This window comes from Candoia aspera, chromosome 1 (assembly GCF_035149785.1).
Source record: "Candoia aspera isolate rCanAsp1 chromosome 1, rCanAsp1.hap2, whole genome shotgun sequence".
In the NCBI taxonomy this organism is placed as follows: domain Eukaryota; kingdom Metazoa; phylum Chordata; class Lepidosauria; order Squamata; family Boidae; genus Candoia; species Candoia aspera.
Window position 1 is genome coordinate 263,553,505 of NC_086153.1, and position 15,100 is coordinate 263,568,604.

At 36.4% G+C, this 15,100-nt stretch overlaps 1 protein-coding gene across 1 annotated transcript in view; it reads left to right on the top strand.

Moving 5' to 3' along the window:
* CD44 (CD44 molecule (IN blood group)) overlaps nucleotides 1–15,100 on the top strand; it is an 83,757-nt gene that overhangs the window by 40,905 nt on the left and 27,752 nt on the right. Inside the window, exons 3-7 of the mRNA XM_063289612.1 lie at nucleotides 2,174–2,339; nucleotides 7,276–7,412; nucleotides 8,373–8,444; nucleotides 9,614–9,754; nucleotides 11,646–11,747. Of these exons, the coding sequence (XP_063145682.1) occupies nucleotides 2,174–2,339; nucleotides 7,276–7,412; nucleotides 8,373–8,444; nucleotides 9,614–9,754; nucleotides 11,646–11,747 (618 nt within the window). The remainder of the gene's footprint in view (nucleotides 1–2,173; nucleotides 2,340–7,275; nucleotides 7,413–8,372; nucleotides 8,445–9,613; nucleotides 9,755–11,645; nucleotides 11,748–15,100) is intronic.

The following is a 15,100-nucleotide window of genomic DNA, read 5'->3' on the forward strand; positions in this document are numbered from 1 at the left end:
GAGTCCCTGCCATGGTTTTTTTCTGTTGTTGTTATTGTTATGGTGGTTTTTAGTCCAGGCTGTCCAGTTTTTAGTTCTTTTAATTGTATATTTGGATGCTGTAAGCCACCCACAGTCTTTTGGAATGGGTGGCCATAACAACAACAACAACAACAACAACTTATAATTGGGTGGAGCTTTATTTCAGGTGTCATTTTTTAAAATAACCATACCCTGTGCCTGTATCTTTATTAGCAGTTGTGACATTAATATGCAATCTGCTTCATATTTCTGTGCTGTGAAAACTTTTGCCTGCTACATGTGACTCCAGCTGTGGTTAATGACACAAGCCTGAGGAGCTGTTTTGTTTTGTTTTGTTTTGTTTTGTTTTGATGTCTGGGAGTAACAAGCTTCCTTACCTTTCTTTCCTTCTGTTTTGTTTTAGTGAAGTGGTAAAGTACTTTTAGACTCAATAATCAATGGGCCTAGCTGGTCTTTTCCCTTCCTTGGATGGCAGCATGTATCAAAGCAGTTAAACCTATTTCTTCCCATTTTTACTTGGTTTTTCTACCTACCTGACATGATATTGCAGGAGGAGAGCCATATTGGAAATTAGGAGTCTGGTAGCACCTTTCCAACTAAAACAAATGATTAAAAGGTATAAGCGTCCGTGAGCTGCAACTCCCTTCATCAGATGTGCAGAGTGGCTAGACTGATACAGGATTTAAATTGGGGTGGTGGGGAAAGGAGGAGAAGATAGGTTGGTTATGCAGATGCAGGTTAAACATGAGACGCAGGTTACACATGAGATCTTCTCAATTAACAATTGTAATGGGTTAAAAAACTATTGTGTTTGTTGAGATTTGAGATTGCCTGAAACATTTTGATGTATGTGAATTCAACAGTTTCTTGCTTAATGGCTTTCCTGTTTTTCCAAAACAGTCACCTTGAAGTTGAAATGTTCTGATATTACTTTGTCCTTGTTTTGAGTCCTGATGTCAAATGTGTCTGTTACTTCTTCTGTGAAAAGTTTGTCCTATTTGTCCCGTGTAGAATCCAGCAGATATTGCTGGCAGATAATGGTAGCAGATATATCATATATCATATTGGAGGAAAAGCATGTGAAGGTGCCTTTTGTATGTGTACTTGTTGGTACACATCTTGTGTGTGTACTTGTTGGGGCCCATGCTGCTGCTGCTGGTGTACATGTGGGGGTGACATGACATACCTGACATGATGTAACTTTATTATATAGCAGTGATATGTAGGATCACTGCCAGGCATTTGTCTCTATCACATACTCTGATTGGTTTATGCCTAATATCACTGTAAAATTCTAAATTCAGGTACAAGTAAAGGAAATGGAAATCTGCAATTTCTGGCCAATGGAATGTTGTTCAGTATTTTGACCACAGTCTGATCCTTAGTGAACCATGAATAGAGATTTATGCGTCCTTGTCCCTATGGTTTCTGGACAAGGCTTGTATTGCCTCATTAGTAGACAAGCTTACACAGCTGACAAGAGATCATCATCTGTTCCAATTTTGCAGTTCAAGTGTCGTTTAATTCTGCTTGCTGCAAAGGCTTGTTTTGTTTTGTTCATTAGCAAGGAAGGGAGAGTGGAGGGCAAAAGGAAGAGGGGCCGACCAAGGGCAAGGTGGACGGATGATATTCTAGAGGTGACGGACTCGTCCCTGGGGGAGCTGGGGGTGTTGACGACCGACGGGAAGCTCTGGCCTGGGCTGGTCCATGAAGTCACGAAGAGTCGGAAGCGACTAAATGGATAAACAACAGAACTGAGAGGAGGCTTATGCTAATGGGAATTATATAGAAGTTGCATATAAAGAGGATACTAAGTCAAATGTGTTACAGCCTTAGTAAAAGACATGGAAATCATTATTATGGCACAAAATAACACTTCCAAGGCACTTTAGTGCATTGCGGTCTATCATTAGGCAGAGATCATTGTGTAGCATTCAAACTTTTATTGTAAAAAAATGCCATGGCAAAACAGTTGCTTTTCTTCTTATTCATGTAGTTGGTTAAAATTGATTACCTCAAGAATTTAATAATGTTACCAAAAAATTATTAGAGTTCTGAAGCAGCCATTGTGAAACAATGTTTTATTATAAAGCTGTTTGCTATCTTTCTCGTGATAATGCTCTTTTCTTTCTGTTTTTCCCCCAATGAACAGATTTGAATATAAGTTGTAGATATGCAGGCGTTTTCCATGTAGAGAAGAATCATCGCTACAGCCTTACAAGAGAAGAGGCTGTTGAGCTTTGCAAAGCACTCAACAGCACCATCCCAACATGGGAGCAGATGGATAAAGCCTTCACACTTGGTTTTGAAACTTGCAGGTAGGAAACCTTTCAAATGTGCAATGGATGGAGATGTACTGTCAAAGAATGGATACATTTTTTTTTTCACATGCTGTTTCCCTTACCTACCTTTCAGTTTTTCTCCCCAAATGTGCAATATGTTTATCTTCTCCAATTTTCTCTGGTGCTTTCATTTCTTGGATTTATTTCAACAGTTAACTATTATAACAAACATATAGTCTTTCGGGCCAGCTGACTTTTTCAAACTGTTCAGAGTCAGGACCTAACTGTTTAAGTTAAACTTAGTCTGAAACATTATCTACTTTTAACTATGCACCTGCAATTTCTCTTGGAAGATTTCCATATGGAAAATCGGAGCAGTAACAGTCAGATGACCCTGTGCAATTATTTTCATTTTTTCTCATTAAATTGTTTTTAAAAATAAAAAAGGCAGAGAAAACAATGAAAACATCATAGTTATAAGTGGTTATGATTGTTGGCTAGATCCCTGTCCTATAAAAATATATGAATGAGGCAGATAATTATACACTTAAGGTCTGATTTGGAAGCACCTTTCTTATTTGTTTCTCTCTTCCATGTGTTGGTCTTTCTATCTTTCCACCTTTGTCTATCTAGTTTTTTTTTACGAAAATGAAATGATGAGAACCTCATGATCCCTCTTATATCAACCATGTCACTTATGTGAGATACTCACAAACTTCCAACTAAAGAGCCTTGTGCTTAAAGCACATGTTTGCAGTCATTACTAAAGTAATTTTTAGTGTAAGCCTGCAAAGTAGGTCAATAAAATTATCTTAGTGGCTGAGATGTGGAGGCTTCACTTAAGGCCACCCAGGTCAAGGATTGAGCCTGAAACTTCTTAGCTGGTATGGTTAATTACACTATTATTCACTGTGCTGTACTAGCTTTCATCATCAGCCTTGCAAATAAGTATAGCAAATATTTCCCTGCCTTCCTGCCCACCTGCATAGATATCTGTGTGAGAGGGCAGGTTGAACACTGGTCTGGCAATATCAGTAGCCTGTAAAGACTTGTTACTTGCCTTCAGCAACTGCATGGTAGTAGAATTATAGCCATAAGGTAGGGTATGCATGAGTCAATTGGTATATTCAAGGAGCTTTTACCCCCATCTATGTCAGCATTTCTAATCATTCATCTCTCTAACAATGAGGATGGTAAAGAATCTTCATATTCAGTATAATGTGCAAAATATTCCTACCCCACATTCTTATGGAAAGTTGCCCAGCTGTTGCTTCTGAATTTTTAAGCTATAAGTGCATGCAGTGTTCAGACTTGCATGAGAGTACTTTCAAGGTATTAATAATAAATACAAATTCAGTGGTATGGAAAGTAATTACCTTCATTAATATAAAAAGTAATTCAATTAGCAAGTTACTGTTGATACAATTAATGAAAAATATTTAACTCTACTGAAAAAAATTAGAACCAGTATGTCTGTTTTAACATGTATGTCCTAAGCAACATTTGATCCAGCATGGTATAGGCATCAAAGATCGCAGGGTTTTCCATCATTAGTATCCTGAGCACTTTTCAAATTGTGATGTTTACACATCTACATGAGTTTGATTTTGGTGGTCTTTTCTATGACTCTGTACAAAACACACATTTATTTATGGAATGACAAGCATCCTCCTGCATATAGTTTGCTTTCTTTTGAGTTACGAAAATACTTTAAGGTTAAATGAATGCATGAGTACATGTGATGGGAGAAGTAGCATTTCAGCAACAAAGCTTTTTGGAAAACTTCCATATATGCTACCTGCCTTGTGGAAGATTACTTGATATTATAATAAACCAATGTAATGTAGAAGTTTCTGTTGTGATGTCACAGCCTGCTGTACATTTACCTGATTTAAAAAAAAAAAGGTTTTAAAAAGTTCCCAGTATACATTGGCTTTGCAGAAGGCACTAGGTATGGTGCATATGTGTGCAAAGCGCTTGACCTGCAACCCAACTCTGAACACCTCATATTTAAAAACAATACTCCCTCCAGAAGCCTAGACAAAAGTTGAGCAACCTATGGTTCTCTGACTTCATGGGGCTTTCTACCTGTATATCCTTTGTTGTCTGCTGAGTTCCTGACTTTGTAATTTTGGGAAGTTAGGAGGTACTTAGGGATAGGAGCTTTACTCTTCTATCTCTAGAAAACTCAGCTGTACTGAGATTGTTGAGAAGGGGAGAAGTATGTGTGTGTGTGTTTAGCCAAATGAATATGGATCTGTTCATAGGTATACATGTGTGGTTATAAGGGCGAGTACTCATTAAGAACTTTTGGCCCATCACCAGCATACAAACATGTTTGTTTTTTCATAGATAGGCACTCAATTTCTAAGTTCATTTGAAATCTATTTTCACTATAAATGCCCCCTATCTTTTGGAGTCAGATTTGGAGCCAGGTTAGTTTACCTGTATCAACCTGCCCATATTAGAACAATGCTTTTGCATGTACTGCTCACTTGGTTGCTATTTAGCTCCGCAAGGCTAACTGGCATGAAAAAAACATTGTTTTCAGTGATGACTCCTTGCCTATTCTATAACAGAAATAGAAAGGGCAGTGTCCTGTAGACCACCATAACATGTTTAAATTAGAAAACAATACATTGTGATTCCGTGTGTGTCCAGAATTCTGTGAAACTGATGTAAATGTTGATAGGATTGTAGTCTTCTTAATATTTAAAATACACAAATGGAAAAGAAGATGAATATGAATGAAAACAATGTGAATAGAGTCAGCTGGTGATATTAGTATGGAAATTTTAATATGAGATTGTAAAGATGGCTATAACCCATTACTTAATTTTATTTAACTGTACATATGATTAAAATTTCTGCTTGATTTATGAGATTCCATAGATCCCTATGTTCAGTACAGTAACAAGACGGACATTATGCCTTTTTGTTTGCATTCCATGCACAAATTATTGCTACGTTTCAACATTTTTATTAGAAAATCATAATTTTTACAGAGTGGTGTGTTTTTCCTCATTCTGCAGATATATTAGAATCTGGTTCTGTCTCCTATATCAGTACTGTATACTCTTGTTATCCCTGTTTGTTGTACTGATAAGCTTGGAAATGGGGATTGTGGATTCATGGAATCATAGAGCTGAAAGAGATAAAGCTTCATAAAGCTGTCTGATGTAACCCTATGTATAAGAAGGGACAATGAATTACTTAATAGCTTCTAGTCAGTTTCTGGCTTTCACAGCAAATAGTTTCAGATACATCAAATCAATGGATTAAGGACTTGGAGCAGAAGACAGTACTTTTCCTTTCCTGAATGCAAGCCCCTGACCCATTTCCTACATGAGCAGGATGTTTTCATTCACGAAATGAACATAAAAAGTTGCCCAATTTAAAAAAAGATTAATAGTTCCCTTAACAGCTATTCCCTAACCCATAAGTGGGAAAATTATCATACTCCCTTTGGGAGGAATCTGAGGCTATAACATGCAGAATGGTGGGAGGGTTGAAACAAGATATATGTGGGGCCAGATGGTCAGGACCATCTACTCTGTCTTTCTGAAAATGTTGCTCTTAATCTCTCTTATTATTTCTGATACCCTCTTTTCTCTCTCCCTCTCCCTCCACCTTCTTCAAGCTAATGGTGAGAAGACAATTCTGCTTTTCTTATGGACTTGAATAAATAATTGCAAAGGACTATTGATATGAGCCTGAGGGTGGTGGGCATTTAGAGTGGAAGGCTGCTGTGGTTCTTTAGGGTTTCAGTTAGAAGTTCTTGTCAAACTTGCTTGTTTTTAAACAGAGATAATCAGTTTATCAGATAATCATTGCAATATGGTTCCTTTGGCTATGTTGTACTAAGCAAATAATCTGTAAATTATTTAATTTATGCTAGGTTGATAAACAGGATTCAAAAGGGACATTTTGCCAATCATCCTGGTACAATCAAAGTACCTTTCAATTTTTTTAGGCAGCTTCCATCTTCTAGAAGGCTTTATGTAACTGCTTCAAGGTTTTCCCAGGTTCTTTGCATTTGCATGCCCAAATAACACTTCCATTGAGACTTTTTGCCAAGCAAAGTATCTGTGCATGTATACTATATGCTTGCAAAAATGACTTGGGAAAAGCCTCAAAGCGACCTTCGATGCCTTCCAGAGGAGCAACTATTTCAGTGCTTGGAGGACAGGTGCTTCATTCTTGCAGATACCTTGTCTAGCACTAATTTGTACATCTATGCTTAAATTTGAGGGGCGTACTAAAATATTGGATGATCAATAGAGTAAAAGATTTGTAGGTTCTTTTTTATATCTAAACATTTTTCATTGTCCCATTTGCATTCTACTAAGTCTATGAAATCATGTAGAGTACAAAAGTACAAGTTAAATCTGTAGATTTACAATTCAGTATCATGCAATCCTGTCCAATCCTGCAAACATCACAGGGGAAATTACTGGTAATTCCTCACTGTTGTGAAACCTGGGAGTATAGAGGCCAAGAGGAGGTGGCCTCCATGTCATAAAATACCCATCACCTGGAAGTAAGACTTGCCCCAACCTTGTTGAATTTTCAGAAGGTCATTGAAAGTGGAATATTTCAGGACACTTTTTAAATTAGTTAGACCACAGCATAGGAATGTGATATGCTGCTCCATTTCTTTAGGCTTTGTTTTTATTGTTTTTATTATTGCGTGCATGTTCTGTATTAATTCTGTATTGTATTCAATAACATGTTCTGCATTTTACATTTTCTGTATCACTGAGAGTCACACTTTGTTGTAATTATGTACTGTTACATTTCTGTATTGCTTTGAGCCATACAGTTGAGGCAGTATAAAAATCAAAGAAATAATAAATGTATAAATAAATATGGAACAAATATAATAGCAAACATATGGAAACAGAACAATTCTGCAAATGTTGGCTATATAGTTTCATATACTAATTTGATGGTGTTTTTTCTTTTTTCCTAGATATGGTTATATAGAACACAACATTGTAGTTCCCAGGCATACACCTTATTTTCTCTGTGCAGCAAACAACACAGGAATTTATGTACTTTCCTCCAATGTCTCTGACCGATATGATGCATATTGCTTCAATTCATCAGGTATGGTTTGGTTTGGTCACATATTTTCTACTGCTGGGAAACCTTTCTATGTTACATTTGACAAACACAGTAAAATAAAAATATGAAAGAACAACATGTGCTAAGAAACCATTTGCTCCTGGTCAGCATAATTCATGATCCATGAAATTGAACAAAGCCAACAAAATGTACACTGTGGTCTGATAGCTGCTCCATAGCACTCTTGGTGCTGTGGTCTTCAGCAAGCAAAAACAAAAATAAAAGTAGAATAAGGTATTGAGATTTGCAGAGCTCTTGTTCCTGAAGCTGGCTTGTTATCTTATAGGCTGTGTCGGTCCTACTGCAGACTTCCGATAGCCTTTCTCCTCTGCTAACTTCTGCTATGGATGTCAGTGGCAGGCACAAGACCGATTCATCTCCCATATGCTGCTTTTGTTCCAAAACGTGAAACTTACTTGCTGTTTATATGGGGTTAAGGAAGGTCTTGATTAATGGATCTGTCACTGTTGTCTCTAGAAATAAATGTCCAATGTAATTAGGTAGCTGGAGCAGTGAGAGAAACAACTAAATCGTAAACCAAATGGGGATTATGTATTCAGAAAAACTTACATGCTGCTGAAATCAGGCCTGAGCCCAAGAGAACTTTTCTTAAGATGCCATCATAAATACCAGGAAGTTTCTAACTGCACCTTTTTTGAGTATGCTGGATAGTTATGAAGCAGATGCTACTTCCAAATGACACAGATGATACAACATAGAGCCTTGTATAAATTATTGCCTTTAACTAATGTACTGTAAGAATATATGTCAACTTTTTTTTAAAAAAGGCTACTTAGTATGAATAAGTATAATATATATCATGATGGGGAACACATAGAGCTTCCCACATCCTTGTAGTCCTGGAGCCCTTCACCACTTCCTTTTATTTCTTTTTACAAAAGTTAGCCAGTTTATTTTTGATCGTTTGTCTCCCATTTTTAGAATCAAGAGATGTGGTTTGTGATCCAGTGATAAAGTTATATTCTACTTGGACAAATAATGACAGCAGTATTGGTAAGAATTTAATTTCATTTTTTTAACATTTCATTTTTTAACAATTCCTCTGGTAAAGCTGAAGCGCATGAACAGTGTGGATTGTGTCACTAAACTTAGGGGGAAAGTTAACATGGCTTCAAATGATAACAAAGTCCATTTAGACTAACTTACTATCAGAAAACGGTTGCAAAATTAAGAACATGAGATACATTTTCCTCTGGGAGTTTTTAGTGAGAACTTATCACAGATAGTTTGGTGCTGCAATTGTGGGTATTCTGCATAGGATAGTCTGCAAGTGATGCTCAAAACTCAGCAAGTGATGATCAAAAGGAATTGAATATGCTCCTTTTCTAATCCAACAATTTTGGAAATCTCACAAAAATCGGGCATTCCAGAGACCTCTGTATGTAGTGCTCTGCTGTGCATTATTTTGTACAGTGCTCTGTGTCGGCGTAGTTCTCCTAGTAGGGAATGTGTGTGCTTGAGTGTGCATGTGCACGCAACGTATTATGTTCTACTTTTCATGGAATAGAAATGCTTCCTATAAAAACACGTGCAGAGTAGTTTAAGTGCACAATCATTGTTGTATGGCAGGGATATCAGTTTATTAAGCGATTATTTCAGGGTAGTCGCCAAAAGAATTTACCCCTAGACATACTGTTCTAGAAAAAAATCCTTCTCAGTTGTCAGGATTTTACAAACCTTCCCCACATGGACTGAAAATTGGACCCATCTCTTCATCTGATTTCTAGATTGGCTCCTGCAACCCCCTACCCCGAAGGTTATAAAGCAGAGTTGTGACCCCTCAAAAATTGTTCACTCTTAGTCAAAATTATGGCTCATTGAAAGAAGCCAGGATCAAATCATATAGTTTTTAAAGTATATTATAAATGAATAATTGTGAAGATGTAACCAGAATGTCATATGTAACAACCCCAGAAAAAGACATGTTCTAATTCTGACCATGTCAGAGGAGGAGGGAGGAATATATTAGCTTGAAGCTTTCTACTACTTATGGTCATATTACTCAGTCAGAATCCCAACTGGGCAATGTATTTTCATATTGTTTGTGCTTGAGTAAAGACTTAGTAAGTTTTCACATTGCAATACATAACCATTTCCTAAACCATTTGTCTTGTTTCAGTCAACAGGGTAATGTAAAATTCTTTATATCCTTTTTCCTTCAGAAATTTACAATGCTGATGGGTCACGGTATGTTGAAGGAAAGAAAGTCACAGAAAGGCCACCAATTACTGAAGATGAAAGTAGTGTGGGCAGTGGTTCTTCAATTGGCAGAGGGACAGCAGATCCCAGTGACATCACACAAGGTATTTCCAATGATCAGCATTCTACAGAATGACACTTAAGTAGTACCTTGGAAGGGTCACAGTTATTGATCAGGGTTTCTGTAGACTTCCCAAACTTAGGTGGTCTCCAGATGGGAGGACTTCACTTCTCAGAATTGCTCAGCAAGCATCACTATTACTGAGACTACTGAGAGCTGAAACAGATTGGGAAAGTTCTGCATTGCTATACTGTAAAGAAAATGATTTTATGCTGCATAAAACCAATTGCCTATCTAAGTCAGTGCTGCCAAATTCTGAAAAAGTAAACACTATCTGTTTTTGCACTTGTTAATGAATTACCGGCAAGAGTTTTCCAGAGGTGAGCTGGGGGGATCAGGAAGAGAACTTAATCTTACTAAGAGTCTTCAACTTTAAATGCCAGAAATGGAAACTGAAACCACATATATACAAACATAGTTCCTATCTTATTGGTGTTCTTTCAATGAACAGAAATCACCTGAGGAATTTGTTAGCAGAAAGGAAAACAAGGAATTATTTATTTCCTCCATTCTATCTCCCATGCCACCTATAAAGTATTTTTAATGATATATCAAAGAAAAGGCCATCACTAAAAGGGCACATCAAGTTGTATCTAATTGATGTTGCTTTGCTGATAGTTGGTTCTGTTAGCAGCAGAGGCATTTATCAGTAAAACAAGGAAGAATGTGATTTTTGACCATTCCCCCTCCTCCTAGCAGTCACCCACATCTTTCACAATTTGTTTCAGAGAGTTTGCCAATAACTGACCAACAAGATTTTCTGGCAATTTTGCTGTTTGATAACAAAGATTATTAGTGTAATAATAAATATTAAAGCTCATGATAAAGTCAAGAATAATAGATCATTTCATTGACGATTAGTTATAAAAACAGATGCATGTTATCACAATTAAACAATGATGGATGACCACAGTCAATTCACTATCTTCCAAAGGAATAAGGGGGAAAATGCCTCTAACTTTGGTTTGGGAAGGTACTGTAGCCTGAAGACACACTGTCCCCATTTGGACCCAGCCATAAATTATACATCTGACTAAAAGATGGGCAACCTGTAGCCCCATAGCTGTATGGACCCCTTGAACCTATTTTTTATTAGTTCATAGAGTTCTCTCCACCCTGACTGGTGAATTGATGGCAAATTTTAAAGGAGAGATGTTTAGCGTTATATTGTAAGCCTATTTTATGCTTTGATAAAATACATTTTCCCATAGTTTACCCCATCTCAAAGCAAAACAAAACAAAAGACCCAGAAAATCCTTCCATTATCCATTGATGTGACTGTTTCTGTGCCATCACCTCACCCAGTGTAAAGTGAAACTTCTGGCTACCAAATGCAGGTTCTTCTGGGTATTACCTATTTATTTTTTTAGTTTTTACTGTTAGCTGTCTTGCCTGCCCTATGGGTAAAAAGGTGGGATATGCATAGACATAATAAAACGAAAGCCTTGTAACTCCTAAGGGAAAATGGTATATGGCTGAATCTCTTTCAGAGCAAAATGTGGTTCCAGTACAATTCGTATTGGTCACCTATGGCTTCAGTAGGATTCCTGAGACTTGACATGCAGGATATGTTGTTGGAAAAAGAAAATGAGACTTCCATTAAAATGTCATGGAAACTGACATCTAATTGAATGACACATTGGTAAACCCACATAGAATAATTATGCATAATACTCCTCAAAAAGCATACAGTACAAGCTTTTCCGAACTAAAATATCATTTACACTAAGAGAAAATATCATAAAATGTCAAGCACCTGGTCCCCAGAAAAATTATGAATACAAAAGACAGTTATAAGAATTATTATTGAAAATTGTGTTGTTAGTTGGTCACTAAGTGAAAAGAGTACAGCTCATTCATCTTTTATTACACAGAGGATGATACCACAACATTTACATCAACATATGGTAGTGATGAAGACCACCATTATCACCGTCCAGGAGATCCTTCTGAAGATCAGCATCCCCAAAATCCTAGTAAGTGTGATAATTGTACTAGTATCTGTTGTAACCTGGTTTTCACAATTGACAACATACTCCCCTTGATTCTTTTGGCTTTGACAATATACACACACACCTTTCCTCTTGCTAAGAACTAAACATTTTATGCTCATGTGTCTTCTAAAGTAAAGGGTACCTCAGGTAATAAGAAATGAAGGAAATTCTAGTATGTGACAGGAACTACATACATTTAGGTTCAGTGTATCCAGTTTTGATACTGTGGAATTGCTACAGATAGTACGTTATGGTAATGAGCTCACAGACTTTCTCGGCTAACTGGCATAGGATTTGATGTCTCTGTTGTAGAGCATTATGTGTTTGCTTTCAAAATGGGGGAGGGTTGATCTCATGGATAAGCCCTGTCTGAGGGCTGATCAGATGACATTTTAGATTTTATATGGGCTGGTGGTTTGCTCCTTTTGTGCCTGAGACTCACTCTGTGAACTATTCCTGAATGCATATATTTCTCTTACATGTCTCCACAATCTGTGACTAAGATTAAAGTCTGTGATATTCATTAAGCAATATCCATCCCCCTGATACATGTTAAATGACCAGGCATGTCCTTTTTGTAAATCTTCTGGAAAGAAGTAATTGGACTTTTTTCTTAGTATTTTCTTCCATTTATAGCATGTGTGAATGATTTCTTGAATGATAATTAAGACCAATGTAACAATTATATTGGAAAGGTGTGTCCTCATGGATCCTTTAGCCAAATGCTCTGAAAAATCCCTTAAAGATGGTTTTATGACTATGTGTATGAAGCAAAGAAAGTGTCTACTTGGTCATGATAATATTTCTTACCTAGAGGAAGGACTTCAGTTTGAGACTTTGTCATCTAGATGTTGGTGATGGGATTTCATCTTGCATTTGCTTTCACCTTGCATTTCTTTATATACACTGGGTGTATTTCTATTTTCTGCAAATATATTTGGATTCTCAGAAGTAGAGCCAAAGAGAATTGGATCTTAATCCAAATAACAGTTTTATATGAATTGTTCTAATGGATCGTTTTCCTTCTTATCTTTTTACATACATGCTAACTATTTTAATGACTTTTTTCTGTATGTGGTTGGTATTGCAACTGTTTCTGTCTTCTCAGGATTGTTTTTAGATTTCTTAAAGAAGTAAATAGCCTAGCTAATGGAGGATATTCTCAAGGTGATATTAATATAAACCTGTTCTTATGGTCCTCATAGAACAGATTGATTAATAATCCCCAACTTCTTATATGTTATTTTTTTCCCAACTCTTGATGTTTTAAAAAAATTGCAAATTGGCATGAGAATATCTAATGGAGATCTACCCAGTGGATCACTGCATAAAAGTCCTAGAAAGAAGGTGGAATTTTGGAATGTTTGAGACTAAAGAAAAGTCTTTTCTTTGAATTTTTTCCCTGCAAGATAATGGTCACCGTGTGCAATATATCTATATCTAATTCATAAGTGTACACCTTTTTTCTATTTTGAAACATATTTAGTAGTATAGATTTGAATCTTTCCCCATCAAATGTGCAATGGTCTTTTCTGTGGGGAAAGTTTGTACAATTTATGCCACAGGTTTTCCTTTTCAGAGATCCTGCAGTTATAATGAAGGCCTTTGTTATTTCTTCGGATATTTACGTGCAATTGCAAATTTTCAAGATTTGCTTTTAGTAATGCTTATTTTGAATTCAGCTTTTTGTCTCAAGGATTGGCACAGATTAGAAGCTCAGACTTCTTTTTGGTGAAGGTTGGCAAATTCAGAAGCCAACTTTCATCAGTTCATGAAAAGGTAAGCTGGAAACAGGTCTCAAAGTTCTGGCCAGTGAAGCCATTTAGACTAGTGCAGTTTTTTTTTAATCTGGACCCATTCCTTGAATCCATGGGAAAAGCTGATTTCTCATACTCCTGGATAATTAAAACAATTTTATATGGTAAATTGCTCCAGCTGTATGATCTAAAACCTGTAAAAAATACTTTGCCTTTGTGATTGTATAGTAAATAACATAAGGACAGTATCTGACAAATAATTATTATTTCAAGTTATTCCAAATGTTGCAGGTGGTGGTTGTGAATGGGAATGTTTTTTCTTTACTCTTCTGCTCTGTGCCTAGATCAAGGATTCATGTGATCCAATTGATCTGTGCTGGTTGCACTGTTATATTCAGGGTTCCTGCCTCCCTCTCAGATGCTTCATTTTGTCAAAGCATGTCTCAATAGCTTGTATGCGTTTTTCTGCATTTGACACTTGGGTGATATGATGGAATCTCTCAGGTTTAAGTTTTCCATTTTGCAATTGACTTTTTGTTAGTTATAAATTGTAACTGCACTGAATATTCTATTGTTGGTGTACAGAATGTATATTCATGCAAAACATGTTTATATCATATTTCACACAAGAAACTGATTTGGGAAGAGATCTTTGCTCATATTAATACTGCTACACTGATGTTGCTTTTTAGCGAATGAATAGACTTGAAGTCTAGCTTCAGTACTTCATGTAAATAGGATATATCGAACAGAGGAAAGATAAATTCTAAAATAACTTTATACAATTATGATTGCATGAACTTCAGACTGTATGATTGACTGGCAGATAATGAAAATTACATTGAATAATAGATAATCCAGAAAAATGGTTTACAGTTCAATCCCTGTGCAAAATAAATTTCATTCCTGGTTTCGTTCAGAAACTCAAAACTGAAAGCTAAGAGTTTCCATTCTTAGACTATGTATAAAAGCAACAAGCTATCACTTGTGTCTGTGTGGTTGGGGAAATTATGTGATGGAATTCCAGCATATATTTCTCAACCACCATCGCTTCCACATTTTCCATTGTGCTGAAATGGAAAGTTGCTATATTGTTCTTTACTTCAATGAATCCTCTCCTTACTGATACCTTCCTCTGCTCAAAGGATTCTGCTCTTTGTACTGTTGCTGCTTTCTTATCATTGAAAATCATCTCCATTAGATAGGCATCTCTGCATTCTACAATGATGGAAATGATAGTGCTATTCTCTATCTTTGCCTTGCCACAAGGAAATGACTAAGACCTAGCATTGGAACAAAAATAACTCTGGAAATATGAGTCCTTGAACTAGCTTCCTCCTTAAAAATTACAGCAAATTAAGGTGTTTCAGTTCAAGAATGCTGGGTTTCTCATTTTACTTCCGAATTAACAATAGAAATGCAAATTCTTATCATCCTTTAATGTAACCATAATGAAATTAGATTCATTCGAGAAGGAAAACATCTGGACTTGGATAAATGTGATAACACAGTGCAACTTTCTACTACTATCAGTAAACAATTATTTTTCTTGGGGTGCTTCAGAAGTGGCTTCATTGA